This window comes from Cinclus cinclus, chromosome 20, assembly GCF_963662255.1.
Source record: "Cinclus cinclus chromosome 20, bCinCin1.1, whole genome shotgun sequence".
Lineage (NCBI taxonomy): Eukaryota > Metazoa > Chordata > Aves > Passeriformes > Cinclidae > Cinclus > Cinclus cinclus.
Genome location: NC_085065.1, coordinates 5049514 through 5065177, shown reverse-complemented (window position 1 = coordinate 5065177; position 15664 = coordinate 5049514). Strand labels below are relative to the sequence as shown.

Below are 15664 nucleotides of genomic sequence, written 5' to 3'. Positions count from 1 at the left end.
TGGCCCTGTCTCAGATGCTCTGGCTCTGTCAGTACCAGCCATGGCCCTGTCTCAGGTGCTCTGGGTCTGTCAGTACCAGCCATGGCCCTGTCTCAGGTGCTCTGGCTCTGTCAGTACCAGCCATGGCCCTGTCTCAGGTGCTCTGGCTCTGTCAGTACCAGCCATGGCCCTGTCTCAGGTGCTCTGGGTCTGTCAGTACCAGCCATGGCCCTGTCTCAGGTGCTCTGGCTCTGTCAGTACCAGCCATGGCTCTGTCTCAGGTGCTCTGGCTCTGTCAGTACCAGCCATGGCCCTGTCTCAGATGCTCTGGCTCTGTCAGTACCAGCCATGGCCCTGTCTCAGGTGCTCTGGCTCTGTCAGTACCAGCCATGGCCCTGTCTCAGATGCTCTGGCTCTGTCAGTACCAGCCATGGCCCTGTCTCAGATGCTCTCTGTGTGCTGCAGTGATGGGTGCGCTGGAGTCCCGAGGGCTGCTGCGGAGGATGAGCGACATGCTGGAGATGCTGATGAAGAGGATGGACATCCTGGCCAGGCTGGAGAACAGCACTGACTTCCACAAAGGGGATGAAGCACGATTGCCTCTGGACAGGTCAGTCAGACCCTGTGGAGCAGTGCTGGGCGTGGGGGCTTTGCAGGAGCAGAACACCCCAGTGTGATGAGCTGCTCTGAGGGGGTGGCAGGGCCCAGCAGCACCTGGGGCTTGGGGAGATCTTTTTAGTCTCATTTTCCATGTCTGGAACATTTTCTTTTGTGATTTCTGTACTGTCTGATTTTTAGGATTAGTGGTCACAGCCCCATGCTTGCCAGAGTTCAAGAAGCATTTGCACTACTACTCTCAGGCACAGTGTGATTTTTGGGGCTGTCCTGTGCAGGGCCAGGACTCAGTGGCCTCTGTGGGTCTCTTCTAACTTGGGATTTTGTATGATTCCATGATTTCCTGAAGCAGCTGTCCCAGCTGGAAGTGCGGCAGTGTCTGCACCACTGTGCTGTGGTGCAGCTGGAGATGGGACTTGCTGAGGGCTGGAGCAGCCCTGGTGTGTGGGATGTGCTCCCTGAGCTCAGGACACTTGCTCTGTGCCTGCACTCCTCAGGTAGCTGTGGAGCTGGTGGTTGTTTGGAATCCAGGAGTTTGGAGTCCTTTGGAATTGAGCAAGGTTTAAAATGTGCAGAAGGGCTTAAAATGATGCCCTGGCTCTCAGCTGGCAGCATGAGAGATGCCATCAGACCTTCCTGTTGTGGCACACTGATTCACTAAAGAGACATTTCCCTGTGCTCTGGGAGCCTTTAAACATTCATTGATACTAATTTGAGTGTCAGGCCAAGAGCTGCACAATTGGTAACTGGTGGTGGGAAAGCAGAGGTGAAAAACCACAGGGACAGATCTTGAGGCAAACTTGGCCGTGTGGAAAAGATGCCACTGTGGATTTTGCTCAGGTGTAGCCTCGGGTGACACAGGAGAGGTGGATGGCAGGGATGTGACGTGCAGGGGTCACCCCTGCCCTGTTCTGTGCTGACAGCACAGGAGCTGTCAGGTGATCCTGCTGGATCCCACATAACATTCCCACCTCCACCTCCTGCCATCCCTGTGCTTTTCCCTGCTCCCATCAGCGTTTCCATCCCTCTCCCTTGCCTTCCTCACAAGCCTCTTTTGTGCCTGTAATGAAAAACAGAGTAAGTGAGCCTGTAATTAAAGGCTGAGCTCTGCCACAGTACCTGCACACCTGAGTTAGAGCTGCACAGGCAGCCGTGGAATGCGTGGTCCTGCCTTTTATGTAGCATCATTTCCAGCACTGAGAAAATATAATTTGCCTCAGCCATGGTAGGTGCTGGGGATTTTGTTCTTCCGAGGCTGGCTGGTACCCAAGTGAATGAGACCAGCAATAATCCCAGAGAGGAGTGGACAGGACTATTACAGCCAGCCACTGGAAGGAACTTGCTCACATTTAACGATTTTCTTGGCCAATCTTGTGTTAAAACAACCAGTAATTTCAGGTGATGGTTCTTTCTCTACACCAGCAGCCAAGAGATAACCTTAAAAGCGTTTCTGTGGGCTGGTAGCAATGGGTGCAGGAGGGGATTTGGTGTTTCAGAACTGCTGTGTGAGTGATGACTCTGGGGCCATCGCTTGCAGAGACCAGAGAGGGTGGGAGCTGATGGACCCAGTCAAAAGAGCTTCAGGTTGTGTGTGTGTGCTCAGATGGGCCTGAGTGGTTGAGATTACAGATGTCTTAATTTTCAGGAATGGAAAGTCAGGGGCAATGGGTTTATCACCTTTTTGTCCTTATAAATCACCCCTAAAGAGAAATCAATTATTTTTCACTCGATTCTGCACCCAAACCATCTGTCTCCTCCCTTTATTCTCACCTGGCCTCTGAAGATCTGGTTCTGGTCATGGAGCAGAGCATCTCCAGGTGATACAGCCACCATGAGGGAGTTTCTTGTGGGTGGGATTTTGCTGTGGCAGTCCCTAATGAAGCACTGACAGCATTTGTCAAACCTGGGAAGCACTTCCTGAGCTCTCCCTTCCTTCCCTGCAGCCCTGGGTCTGGCTGAGAGCTGTGGATGTGTTGGAAGTGTTACAGCTCTCCTGGTCTCAGCAGGTTTGAGTGGCTCCACCTCTGCTGCCACATCTAGGGTGACCTTTCTTGGCTTGTCCTGGTCCCTGGTGCCCCTTGAAGGGGTGCATGAGGCAGCTGGAAGGGCAGAGAGCTGCTCTGCTCTGAGCAGAGCCTGGCTCTGTGCCGATTCCACAGCTTTGGGTGCCCTCTGGAGCTGAGCAGAGCATCCCAGGGGGAATCCAAAGGCAGCTGGTGTGGAACCCTGTGGAGTTCGGGTGCTGAGGTCCCTGTCCTTGGAGGGTAACCAGCTGCAGTCCTGGGGACCCCTGTGCTGAGGTGGGATTGGGCATCTCCAGCTGCACCAGGACCCAGCAATGACTCCTGGGCCGGGATCAGCCCCATGGAGACACCTGGGGGCTGTTCCTCCTTAGCATCCCAGGATTCCACCAAGGGCTTGTCTCCTTCCCTCCCTGTCTCTGTCTCTTTGATCACCAGTGACCGACTTGAGGCTGTCAGGGAAAGATAATACAATTAAAGGGTACTAATTTCAAAGGGATTTTAGTCTTCAAAGCATCTCTGCTTGGCACGGCTGCTGCCTTTCCACTCAGCGTGGGCTTTGTGGTTCCAGTTGCCCAAAAGTGGATTAATTCTTGTTTTTACAAAGTGCTCTCCTGCTTAAGGCTGGATCCCCAATGGCATCAGAAGGGCTGGGTTTTGCAGAACCCCAGCTGAGAGGAAGGAGGTGAAGGCTTTGCTGAGCTTTATGAAATAACCTGTGAGCACTGTAGCTCTCCAGCAGAGGCTTGGGGTGGCTTTACCCCTTGGAAAGTATGAGGAAAATCTGTATATACAGGATGGAATTAATGGCCTGCTGTGGAAAGCCTCCCAGCTTTCCAAGCTGCATGTTGCTCCAAAATCTTTCTTGCTCCCTAGGAGCTGTCTGAATATTCCACAGGTGCCTCCATTTCTAGCCCATCAGCCCCTTGCAATGCTTTAGATAAAACTCTTGGAAAACCCAAATATCCCACTCTAATTTTCTTCCCCTTAGAAGAACTGCCCAAAGGTTTTGTGGGATGTCACACTGGGATAAGGACACAGGCTGCACCTGTGAAGCCCAGGTGTTGCTGGATCCCTTCTCCAGCCCTGCCTGGGCTCCCTGCTGCCTGCACCCTGCCTGTGCTGGGAAGGGAAGGATGGATTCCCTAACGAGGGTGAGCAGCCTGCCAGTCAGCTGCGGGAAAATCAATACTGCTGTTAATTGAATGCAACCCTCGTAAATCATCAGAGAGGAAGGAAATTAGGAGTACTTATGGAAGACTCCTGGAGAGCTGTTTACTGGGCGAGGAAAACATTAGTTTGCAGGGGAAGCGTTGATCTCTCTCTGAAAAGTGCTTGGGAGGGGAGGAGGGGGTCTGAAGTGCTGACCCAAGCTGGCACCGTAACCCAGCAGTGCTGGGGCTTGGAGAACACCTTTTCCAGGAGCTGGGCTGCCCCTGGCCACCTCATCCCACAGGGACATGGCAGAAGGGAAGGCTGGGGTCTGCAGCACTGCCATCCCTGGTCATCCCTCTCTCCCACATGGTGGTTAGACTGCAAAGGGTGTTATTTGCTAACGACTGATTAATCTTCAAGCTTAATTACTGCCAAGGCTCAGTTAATTTCCACACACTTTAAGTATTTGTTCTTGTAATCATTACATGACTCCATATTCCCCCAGTAATTAAAAGTCTCGCAATATGACACTAAATGGATGATGTTCCTGCATCCTGCCAGCCTGGCTCTATTAATTCCTGAATTGTTGCTGGTGGTGAGCTGGCTGCAGTGAAATCCCTGCCAGCTGCTGTGGTCTCCTGCTGCCCAGGTGAGCCTGGAGAAGTCTTGGACCCCTCTGTGCATTGCCTCCCCATCTCTTTGGCAAATGGAGGGGCTTGGTGGGGGCTGCAGCAAGGGGAGGGGGTGAAAGCAGTTCAGAGCAGACCAGGGAGGTAAGACCCATCCTGTGGTCCAGCCTGGCTTTGCTGGGTGCTGTTTTGCTGAGCTGAGCTCTGCTGCAAGAGCAGGGGTGCAGCAGGAGACAGGAGCCTTCCTCCCCAGCACTCACCTTCCTCACAGGTCCCACGCCCCAGTCCATCCTGGCAGAGGTGGTGAGTTGTTTCTTGCCAGCTCCTGAGGATGTCTCCAGCCTGGCCCTGGATGATTTCAGTGTTACTTGGAGGGGATGGGCCCAGTGTAGGGACTCACTGCTAGTCTGGAGTCCCCACCAGGATCAGGAGAGGATGTAAATGGGGGAATTCAGCTGAGATAAACTGCTTTTCTCTCTAAGGCAGAGCAGGGAGGTGGCTGTGTGCTGCTAGCAGGTGAGCAGGGTCCAGCCACACATCCCACATTTCCAGAAGGGCTGTGGCCTCATGGAAGAGCCCCACAGCCCAATGGTGCTGGGCATCACCAGCATGGTGACAGGACAGGTACCAAGGTATGCCCAGGCCACTTGCACCCTCCCCTCCTGCTCCCAGGCTTGCACCTCCCCCAGCACGTCCTGCTCAATTTGCTGAACCTAATTCAGCAGTAGCCTTTGCCTTCTGGTTATTTCATTTTTTAAAAATTTATTATATTTGATTTTTTTATTTTATATCATGCCAAAGCATTGACACACCAGGGCCTCCTTTATTACAGGGCTGGCAAATGAGGCTCATTCTTGGTGAAGGAGCACCTGAAGCCAAGTGCAGCCACTGGTGGTTTTGTGCCATGGTTGGTTTTCCTTGGGTGGCTGTACAGGGGCAGTGCTGGGGCACTGGTGGTGTGGGGCTGCCTTTACCCTCCAGGGAAAATCAGAGCTTGTTAACCTCCATCAGATTCCCTGATTTTGGAGCAGCTGGGAGCAAACACTGGGATAGGCTCAAGGGCTTCCCAGCTTGGGGGGCATGGACACAGCGGAGAGGGGTGTCTGGAGAGGGTGTAGTGGGCTGTGGAAACACCAAGAGGCTGCCAAAATACCCCTGCTAAAATTAAACAGAGCATGACCACTAAACACACAGCTGGCTAAGGAAAGGGGGGCTGAGGAATGGACCTTGCCCCAGGGGATTCTCTGCCCCAAGGATTCTGATCAAATCCACTGGTTTTGGTCTCACTTTGAGGCAGGTCCCTCTTAGTCAAGACTGTGAGGCTGGCAGTGCCTTCCCAGCTCACTGAAGGTGGCTCCTCCCAGCCTGCATCAGGCTACTCAAGCCTGTAGATAAATATATCTGATTTATGCCCCAACAAAGTGGTGATCCCATAACCCTCCTTTTTATGTTCCCTTGTGTTCCCATAAATAAACCCACAGCTGCCCAGGCCTGTAGCTCAGCCCAGTTCTGCTCTGAGGGTCAGGAGGAAAATGAAGATTTGGGCTCAAGGCTTCAGCTTAGTGTTCTGCCTGGGGAAGATCTCAAAGCACTTATAGCATTGATAAAATATTTTAATTAATGTGTTGGTTATACTTTGCTGGCTATGCTGGTGAGCTACAGGGTTTGGTTGGAAAGCTGGTTTTCATCTTTTTTTTCATGAAGTTTATTGCCAGCTCACTGAAATGTCAGTGTCCTCCCCTGGGGTGTACAGCTGTGGGCTTTGGGTTAGTTCAGTCTCTCTGAAAAGTATTTGTGTGAGAAATATCACCCACAATCAATTGAAATGAAAATAAATGGAAGTAGTTCAGTGAGTTAAATGCCCCTGTATTTATTATGTGATTTATTATGTAACTTGGTGTTGGAGCAGTTCAATCAGGGCTCTGCCCATGCATCATCTGGTATTTGCTTCAAATGAGTTTACAAGGAATGCTCCCATCCCAAGTCATGTTCTCTGGGATATTTTCCCAGGGTGAATTCCCAGTGAATACAAACATGGCCAGAGTGAACTCAGGTCTTTACTCAGGTGTTTGTGGAGGGGAGACGAGCTGTTTGTATCACCCTGAGGTGGAAAACATTGGGATGTACAGAGACCCCAGAAATTACACTGGGAGCAGACACTGTCCTCTGATTATCTGAAAAAACAAAAATTTCATTTTAATTTCTCATCCACTTGACTGGCAGGAGCAGCCTGTGAAGAATAAGCCCACTTCCCTGTGGTGCCACATCCCTGTCCTTGTCTGGTGTCCGGAAAGGCACCACTGCTGACCTGGCTCCACTACAGGGGGGAACAAAGCAGCCAGCCCTGTCCCTCAGCCCCTGCACTTTTTTTCCTCCAGTATGACTCTAAATTTCTACCCTGCTGATCATAAGCAGAGCTTTGGGCTTTTGCTCTGCTGCCAGGGGGTCTGAGCCTTTCCCAAATGGGGCAGGACATGGAACCCACCCTGCCCTACACGAGGTGTGCTGCCCTCCCACCACAGGGACCAGCAGCTCAGTCCAAGGCTGCTCATCCAAGCTCAGGGGAGCAGCCCTGGGGTGGTGAGGATTAAATCCAGAATTACAGGGCCAGTAAGTGTAAACTGCACAGCTGAGCCTCCTGAGCAGGGCACCTGCCCCAGCCACTGCTGCCTCTGCTGCAACACCTCCTGTGCTGGGGTTGTCAGTGTCAGGGGATTGTGACACAAATTTTAGACAGAGCATCAGCCACCCAACAGCCCCCATGTGTCTGTGTCCTGCCCTCTCCCACATGGGCAGCCCTGGCTTCTGGATTTTTGGATACAAGCCATCTCAGAGAAGATGTGGAGATACACACAAGGGCATGGATCTCCCAAAAATATTTTTCCTCCAGCATGGATGAGTTTTACTTGTATTCTCTTATGGTAGTGGAGCAAAGCTTTATATTTCTTCATCTTCTTGGGGATTAAATGACTTTTTTCTAGTTATCCAGCACTTGGATGAGGGATTTTCCCCACATCCCTGGGACTCCTGAACTTTCCGTCCACCAAGTTGGTGACTTCACAGACTTGGGTGACTCTGAGTGTTTCCCACTGGAGGGGTTTGGGGATGAAGGGACAGATGGATGGATGGAAAGAGCAGCCTGAGCCCTCAGGGTGACCTGCTGAGGATGCCCTTGGGGCTCATTTCTCCTGGAGATGTCCAGCTGTTTTAACAGGCAGCACCTGACAAGCTGCAGCAGGAACCAGGAGGTCAGGAAAGATCCTTTTCCCTTGGCCATCAGTGCTGCCTGTGGGATTTCAACTCCCTGTCCTGCAGACTGTTGTGGGGCTGGATGTGATTTGTGTCCCCTGAGCTCAGCACCAGCCCTGCTGCTTTCTGCTCTGCTTTGGGTCTTTGGGCAAAAACTTAAAAAAATATTTAAAGAGTCAAATGGCAGCACAGACACTGGATGTGAGCAAGTGGAAATCCTTTGGTAAACTGCTTTGTGCAAATGCTGAATTTGTTGATGTATTATCTTCAGAACATCTGCTTTTCTCCATCTGTATTGGTCTTCCCAAAGCCATGGCTTTCACAAGTTAATAGCAAGAAATATCGGATGAGCAAGCAAATATGTTTAGGGCTTGTATTATGAAGACAACACACAAAGAGAAAGAGATTCATCTTTTCATAATGCCACTTTTATAAAAGGCAATAAAAATACAGTGGCTTGTAAAGGGATAAACAGGCTGGATCCAAGCTGGTGCTACAGAGCAGGGGACAAGAGCAAAGTGAAGGGAACCAAATTAATGCATAAAAAAGTGACGGAAAACCCAACCTCCGGCTATATTCTATGGCAAATGATCTGTCAGTGGGGAAAGATACATCTTAATAGCAGTTTTTGAAAGGAGATGAATACTGTATACAGAGCATTATAAGGCACAGTGTGATCTGAATCTTAATCAACAGGGGGAAATATAAATCTGAAAATAATAAAGACGAAATCTATATTGATGGTTAGGAATAAAAGTACTGTATTTGCTGTAGTAAACGGTTTTAAGGTCCCAGGGAAAAAATTGTTCTAGAAAAGCTGTGGTAATTTAGTGTAGTTTCAATAGCTGGCACAGTGCCAGCCCATTTTGGTGGCATTTAGCTTGTCACTGTGGAAAAATTTAAACAGCAAGAAGGGAAAAGGCAAAAAGCTGCTCCCTGGACAGTGGTGGTGCTGGAAGAAAGGAGATTTTTGGTTTTTTTTCCCACTGGGCTGGCCATCTTGGCACATGGTGGGATATTCCTGCTCTGCTGAGTTATCACTGAGCAGAATAAACCACTTCCCTTGTCCTTCCAGTTACTAACAACAAGGCATCAAACTCCTGGGAGGCACACAGAACCTTTTCCCGTTGGAGATATACCTTTAAACACCTCATTTTCTTGTCCCCTGCCTGGGTGACAAATCACTGTGCTGATAGCTGATGTAACTTATGCTTAACCTGCTTGTCACCTCCTTAATGCCTTACACAAAATTTGCTGCTCCCCTGATGGCCTTGTTACCCGGCAGATACAAACACTGGGACCTGTCAGCTCTCTCAACTGGCAGCGTGGCCCTTCTCCCCAGGCATGAAATTCCTTGCTCAGAGTCACGAGGGTTTGGAGGCAGCCAGTTTGACATGCAAGTGTGAGGAGCATGGGAGATATGAGCCTGGTTCTGTGTTTCAAAGAGACTTTTCTGCCTTCATCCCTCTTCTTTCATATGTTGTTCCAAGATTCATGGTGGACATTTTTAGTGTCACTTTCCAGTAGTCCTCTGTGTTTTGGGGAAAGCCTTGTGATGCTCATGTGATGCCTGGCTTGTTTGGAGGACTGGAGTGTGATGCTCAGAAATACATTTTGCATCTAAGGGCTTTGAGGTGAAATATTTGTGTTTGGGGGGCAGTTGTAGCTTTACAAGAGCTGGGCAAGCTGGCACAGGGTCTGGGCCAGCTCCTTCACCCAGCACTGTGGCTGCCTGGCAGGACTCAGGCTGGCTGCAAGGCTGAGCTGGGAAAAAGCCATTTATTTAGAATAACGATCCTGATTTTTGTTGGAGCTGGGAAAAAGCCATTTATTTAGGATAACGATCCTGATTTTTGTTGGAGCGTTTTTGTGGCTGCCCAGTGCTCAGCCCTGGCTGATCTGAGGTCTGGAGGTCATCAGTGAGGAGGTGAAGACTGAGGCTGCTGTTGGTTTTTGAGACTCACCTGATTCCTTGGGAGCAAGTGAGCATTGGGATAGATTCTGGGAAGAGGCAGAAGCTGGACTGTGAGCTGATCTAAGTGCTCTGAAGGGTGAGAGCAGTGCTGCTGCGGCTGTGGCCATCCTCTCTCCTTGCCATGAGTGATGGAGAAACCTGGGGAGCATCTTCACCAAGACCACATCCTTTTCCTATTGAAAACAGGAGTTTGGGCTCACTGGCTCTAAATTCACTGCATCCATATGATGTTTCCTCCTAAATTGCCCATCCCAGGTGTTTACTGAGTGCCTCTGCATCACCTGTAGGGTCTGATGGCTGCTTGCTGGTGGAAAAAGGGTTGCAGAAATGGGGGTTTGTGAGCTTTCAGACCAGGACAATTTTATCTCCTCAGAGCCATGCTGACAAGCAGAGCTTATCTCAGGTTGGTTTTGTGCCCATGTTTTCCCAGGGCCTCACGAGCAGCCTGCCTGCTGCAGCAGTAACAGCAGGATACCTGGGGTTTATTTTCTGCAAAGGTTGGAAGTGACTTGGGGGCAATGGTGTCCTCTGCATTTAATTATTATTTCTTAAAAGCCCAAGATCAGTGGCTCCCTGTGGAGATATGCAGCCTGAATATTGATGGTCGTAAACCATGCCAGAAGGAAAAATGTGGGCTGCTCACTGCTGGCAAATGGACTTTAAATCAACAGCTGAAGCAGTGTCGGTTCATAAAACCAGGATTTTTTTAGCCTTGAGGACAGAGGTACTTTAAATCCCAGCCTTCGGGTTCACTGATCTGCTGGAGAACAAACATAAAACTTCACCACGAAGGGCCTGACATCAGCACATATTTTTTGTACCACGAGTATTCAAGGTAGCCCTTTTGGTTTTGCTCACTGCGTGTGACATTCCCTTGTATTATAACGACCTCAGCGGCAGCAGGAGGGAAAACTTACAACCCAAACACTGCAGAAAGGGAAATTATTTGCTGGGATAACTCGTTGAGATGTGGTGTCTGTTTGTGGTGGAAGTGGCAGGAGAGGTGTTGGAGCAGGAGGGCTCACTCCTTGTCAAGCCTGGCAGGGCTCCACTGCTGATGCATGGAGTTCTCTTTGCCCTTTTCCAGGTTAATCCAGGTTTTAGTTGAACCCCAGCGTCTCTACAGGGCTCTGTTTCCCTGTTCACACAACGTGTTCCTTAGATGAGTTCAGTGGGGCTGTTCAGCCGGGACAGTGGTGATTCCAGGCTTGATTCCATGGAGGCACGTGCAGCTATCCAAGCTGGTGGGATCTGACCTCATGCCCTGGTGGAAGGTGCCTGTGGGCTTTGCTGGGGCTGCAATGCCCAGCTCAGCCCTGGCTCCCTGTCCCTGCACAGCCCTGTGCTGCTCCTTGCTGGGGTTCTGGAAATCCACTCATCTGGATCTCAGAATCACTGAGGTTGGAAAACACCTCTGGTATCATCGAGTCCAACCTTTAACCTCAGCACTGCCAAGCCCATCACTAAACCCTGTCCCTAAGAGCCACATTGGGGATTTTTGGGACACTTCCCTGGGCAGGCTGTTCCAATGCCTGGCCTCACTTTCAGTGAAGAAATGTTTCCTGATATCCAATCTAGATCTCCTCAGGTGCAACTTGAGGCTCTTTTGTTTTGTCCTGTCACTTGTTCCTTGGGAGGAGAAACTGATCCTCACCTTTGGTGGATGGGCTGGCTCAGGATATCCACATGTCCTGTGTATTTTTCATCACTCTGCTCCAAGCCCACAAACTTGCTCAGCCCTCCTCAGTTTTATCTTCTCTCTGTGTTTTTATTCTTTTTCCCTTTTTTTTCCCCCAGCACAACTTCCTACTGCAAGGCCAATAATCATAGTAGAGGATTTTCAAACACAGCACACTGGAAATGAGAAAAAAAAAAATTGCCAGTCTATTTAATATTTTCCCAGCATAAAATGCACAGGTGGATCCATGTTTAACAGCACACCGCAAAAAAAAAAAAAAAAACAACAAACAAAAAAAAAACCAACCCAGCAGAATATGTATAAAATATTGATTTAAACAGGTTTTCAGTCAAACCTTCTGGAAGGCAGTTACTTCTTTGCCTGTTTAACGCTGCACCAGGCATTCCCATGTTTCATCCTGGAGCTAAGTTCAAACCACTCACAGCTTCCAAGGGCACGGATTTAACTCTGAGCACCTCTGAGTGCCACCACTGGGAGACATCAAGTTCTCAGGGTTAATTTGGTTTCTTTCCCAGGTTCCAGCCAGCAGCTGGGTTGATGGAGAGGATCCAGGCCATAGCTCAGAACGTGTCGGACATTGCAATAAAGGTGGATCAGATTCTCCGGAACAGCCTCCTGAATGGGAAAGGTGAGTGGCCCTGGGGGTCCCCATGCCCCAAATGCCCTGTGTGTTTTGCTGTGCTCATGAGAAGATCCAAGCATGACAAATTTGGTAAAAGTCTCAGAAATGGAGGCTGATCTTGAGCCTGCCTTCCTTGGGAAGCTTGTGCCTGCCAGGGGGATGAGTGGTGACAAATCAGAATGGTTGTCAGGAATAAATGCCAGGAAATGATATGCAAAATTAAAGGTGAGGAGCAGTGCCAGCACAAGCACCTGGATAGAAAAATTTGGTGTTTTGGATCCAAATTCACTGGGCCTGGGATTCAGCACCAGGAGAGACATTCCCATCCCACTGTGGCACTGCTGGGAGGGCAGCTGGGCTCTGCAGATGTTTCCTCATATGCCTATGTGGTTCTTGTTGTTTAGGCAGAAGATCCTTCCACTGCCTCTTGCACCTCATGCTTTTCAATTATGGGCAAAGGAGGGCTTCAAGGAGGGGTGGTGGCTTTTATTGACCCAGCCATGGAGGGAGAAAAGATCCTGATGCCTTTTTAGCCACTTTATGGCTTATTCTGGAGCTCATCCTGGGGGCTGAGTCTTCTTCCAGCAGTTCAGCAGGACAGTTTTTATTGCAAGTTTGCAGTTTAAAGGCTGTCAAGTACTTCCCTAGATCCTGCAGCCTGCTTACAAGAGTGGGGATAGGTAGAACTTGGGATCTGGACTAGGCAGAGGACTCAGGGAAGTGCTGGAAATGGACCTGCTGCGATTTAGGGAAAGAGAATATTCCCAGCATTGAGGAAGGGTGGTTTCCTCTGCTTCTTCCCTGGTCTGGGAAGGATGCTGGAGAGGCTTCACATCTTGATTTCCTGCTCCATCCAGTGGAATGGGGCTGTCTGCCAGCCCAGCTGTGGCACAAATGAATATGCTTGGGGGCTGCCAACCCCATCCCATCCCATCCCATCCCATCCCATCCCATCCCATCCCATCCCATCCCATCCCATCCCATCCCATCCCATCCCATCCCATCCCATCCCAATCTCCTCACAGCATTTTTAGCTGCTCCTCTGTCATGCCCCAGCTCTCCCCATGCCCGAATTGTCTCTCTGCAGTGATGGAAGGCAGGAGGGATCAGTGTGAGGTGCCCAGGGACCCCAAGTACCCCGACTGTGCTGGGAAGGTGGAGGTGAGTTGGGGTTCCCTGTCTGGCAGAGGGTCTCCAGCTGGGATGGAGCTGCTGGGAGGGGAAGGGCCCAAAGCAGTGACCCTAGGGGTTAAACTGGGAAGGTCAATGGGGAATGGGATGTTTTCCAGAATAAAATGTTTGTTAATATTGGAAAGGTGCAGCCCATGGGAGGAGGAGGAGCAGAGCCAAAGGTGTGGAAAGCAAAGAGGGCTGTGCTTTGAAGAGAAAACACAAGGGAGGTGTCTAGCCTTCTTTGGCAGCCTTTGCTAAAGAAATGGGATCATTTCCCCCAATAATCCCCTCCCCAAATGTATCTTTAGTGGGAGTGAAACAAAGCACTGAAGCCACAGACTGCAGCACAATCAGCTGTGAGACCACCTCTGCCTGCAGCCCTCCCTGCCTGCAGTTTGTGTGTTTAATGCCAGAAGCACAGTGAGGAGAAAGCTCTGTCTCTGAATAGCTGGAGCATTCCCTGGTGCCTGGGGAATAGGCCCAGCACTTCCCAGAGCAACACCTCGTTCAGGTGGGCAGGACCTCCATCTCAAATCAGATGTCCTGCCTGACCCCACCTGCTCTTCACACCGGAATGCAGCCTGGCACTTGGCCCAGAGAGCATATTTACATCAACTAATTAAAAGCATCACCCTTTTCCCTCCTCTTCCCAGCCTGCTTCAAGCTCAGGCTTCTGCAGGGCCGAGTCTCCCTGGAAAGATCTTGAAGGGTATAAGAAAATTATGTGGGGGGCTGGATTTTTCACTTTCACGGGCATTGGCCATCCTTTCCTTCCACCGTTTGAGTAAATTCAGGATGTAATGCAATTGTGGAAGGCTGTAATCCCATCTCCCCTCCTGGTGATTGCTGTGCTTTACAGATCGGGCACAGCAACCTGTCCCTGAGCAGATTTGTTTTTGTAGTTGAATTAGGAAGTGGCTGGCAAGAGCCGTTCTGGGGGATGATAAATTGCTGCTCTGGTCCTTGGTTATTCTACTCCGTGTGAAATCATCCCTGGGGACTACTGGCAGATCTGCTGCCCTGCCCTGCTGCTCCAGGGGCAATGAGATCAGCAGCTCCCCAGCAAAGCCAGCCAGAAGAAATCCCTGTGCTGCATCATTTCCCAGGGATCAATGCCTGTGCCCCCAGGCAAGGCTGGAACCAGTGCTGGAAACCCAAGGAGCCCTCAGCAAACTCTGGAGGCACCGAGTGGATGAACATCAGCCCCGCGGCACTGGGGCTGGGTTTGCAGCCCTTTTTCCACCCTCTGCTTTTCATTTTTATCTCCCAGACAGAGAAAGGGGGTGGAGAACAGAGGTTTTCCATAGCAGGGGCAGCTGGCGGGGCTGGCACATCTCCTCCATGAACCCCACATGTTTCTTTGCCCCTTGCAGTGGATGAGGGCCCGCTGGACCTCTGACCCCTGCTATGCCTTTTTTGGCGTGGATGGCACCGAGTGCTCTTTCCTCATCTACCTCAGCGAGGTCGAGTGGTTCTGTCCCCCCCTGCCCTGGCGAAACCGGACGGTGGCCGTGCCCTCGCCGCCTCCAAAGCCACGGGCACAGGTAAGGTGGCCCCAGTCTGGCTTCAGGGGTTTTTGGGGGAGGCATCGGTGGGGAGGCTGCTGCAAATGAACTTTCAGTGTCAGCAGGGCCATGATGCCTCTCGTGGGTTTTCATAGAGTCACGGGATGGTTGGGGTTGGAAGGGATCTTTATGGGAGGGACACCTTGCAGTAGAACAGGCTCTTCTATCCCCTGCCTGACCTGGCCTTGAATGTTTCAAGGGATGGAGCACCCACCAGCTCTCTTTGCAACTTGTGCCAGCGTTTTATCACCTTCACCATGAAAAGTTTCCTCTTTACATCTAGTCTGAGTCAACTGTCTTAGTTTAAAGCCATCACCCTTGTCCTGTTGGAACACGCCTTGCTAAAATGTCTGTCCCTCTCTTTTTATAAGCCCCTGTAAGTATTGGGAGGCTGCAAGAAGATTTCTCTGGAGCCCTCTCTTGTCCAGACTGAATATCTCCAGCTCCCTCAGTCTGTCTCCACAGCAGAGATGCTTCATCCCCCTGATCATTTTTGTGCCTCCCCTGCACCCACTCCACCACATCCATGCCTTTCCTCTGCTGAGGAATCTGGGTTCTCACCAGGAGCCCTGGGTGCAGTGGGATACCTCTGGGATTTGAGACATGAAGTGGAGGAGCTGCAACAGCTCCAGGAGAGCAGGAAGGACTCAGATCACCTCTGCTGAGATGGACAAACCTCTCCCATGCCATGGGGCAGCCCGGGGGCTCCTCTGGCGGCCGCTTTCCCTACACTCACCGTGCAGAACTTGCTCCTTCCCTAGGCAGCTTTCCGGAGGGACCTGGCTCGCCTGCTGGAGCTCATTGGCACGGGCAAGGAGTCCCTGAGCTTCATGAAGAAGAGGATCCGGCACCTGGCCCAGCAGTGGCTGCGGGCGGCGCGGCGCCTCGAGCAGAAGCTGGCGGGGCGGCAGCGGGACCAGAAACACGTACGGGGGTTCTTGGGGAACAGAGCTGGGGACAGCTGGGATGGGAGCCAGCTCAG

The 15664-nt window shown here is 51.0% G+C and overlaps 1 protein-coding gene across 2 annotated transcripts in view; it reads left to right on the top strand.

The window, feature by feature from the left end:
* The window catches only part of MGAT5B (alpha-1,6-mannosylglycoprotein 6-beta-N-acetylglucosaminyltransferase B), a 66321-nt gene that overhangs the window by 25873 nt on the left and 24784 nt on the right, over positions 1–15664 (top strand). For both annotated transcript variants that reach the window (XM_062506157.1, XM_062506156.1), the window contains exons 3-7: positions 445–589; positions 11838–11950; positions 13032–13105; positions 14491–14661; positions 15444–15608. In XM_062506157.1, the coding sequence (XP_062362141.1) occupies positions 445–589; positions 11838–11950; positions 13032–13105; positions 14491–14661; positions 15444–15608 (668 nt within the window). The remainder of the gene's footprint in view (positions 1–444; positions 590–11837; positions 11951–13031; positions 13106–14490; positions 14662–15443; positions 15609–15664) is intronic.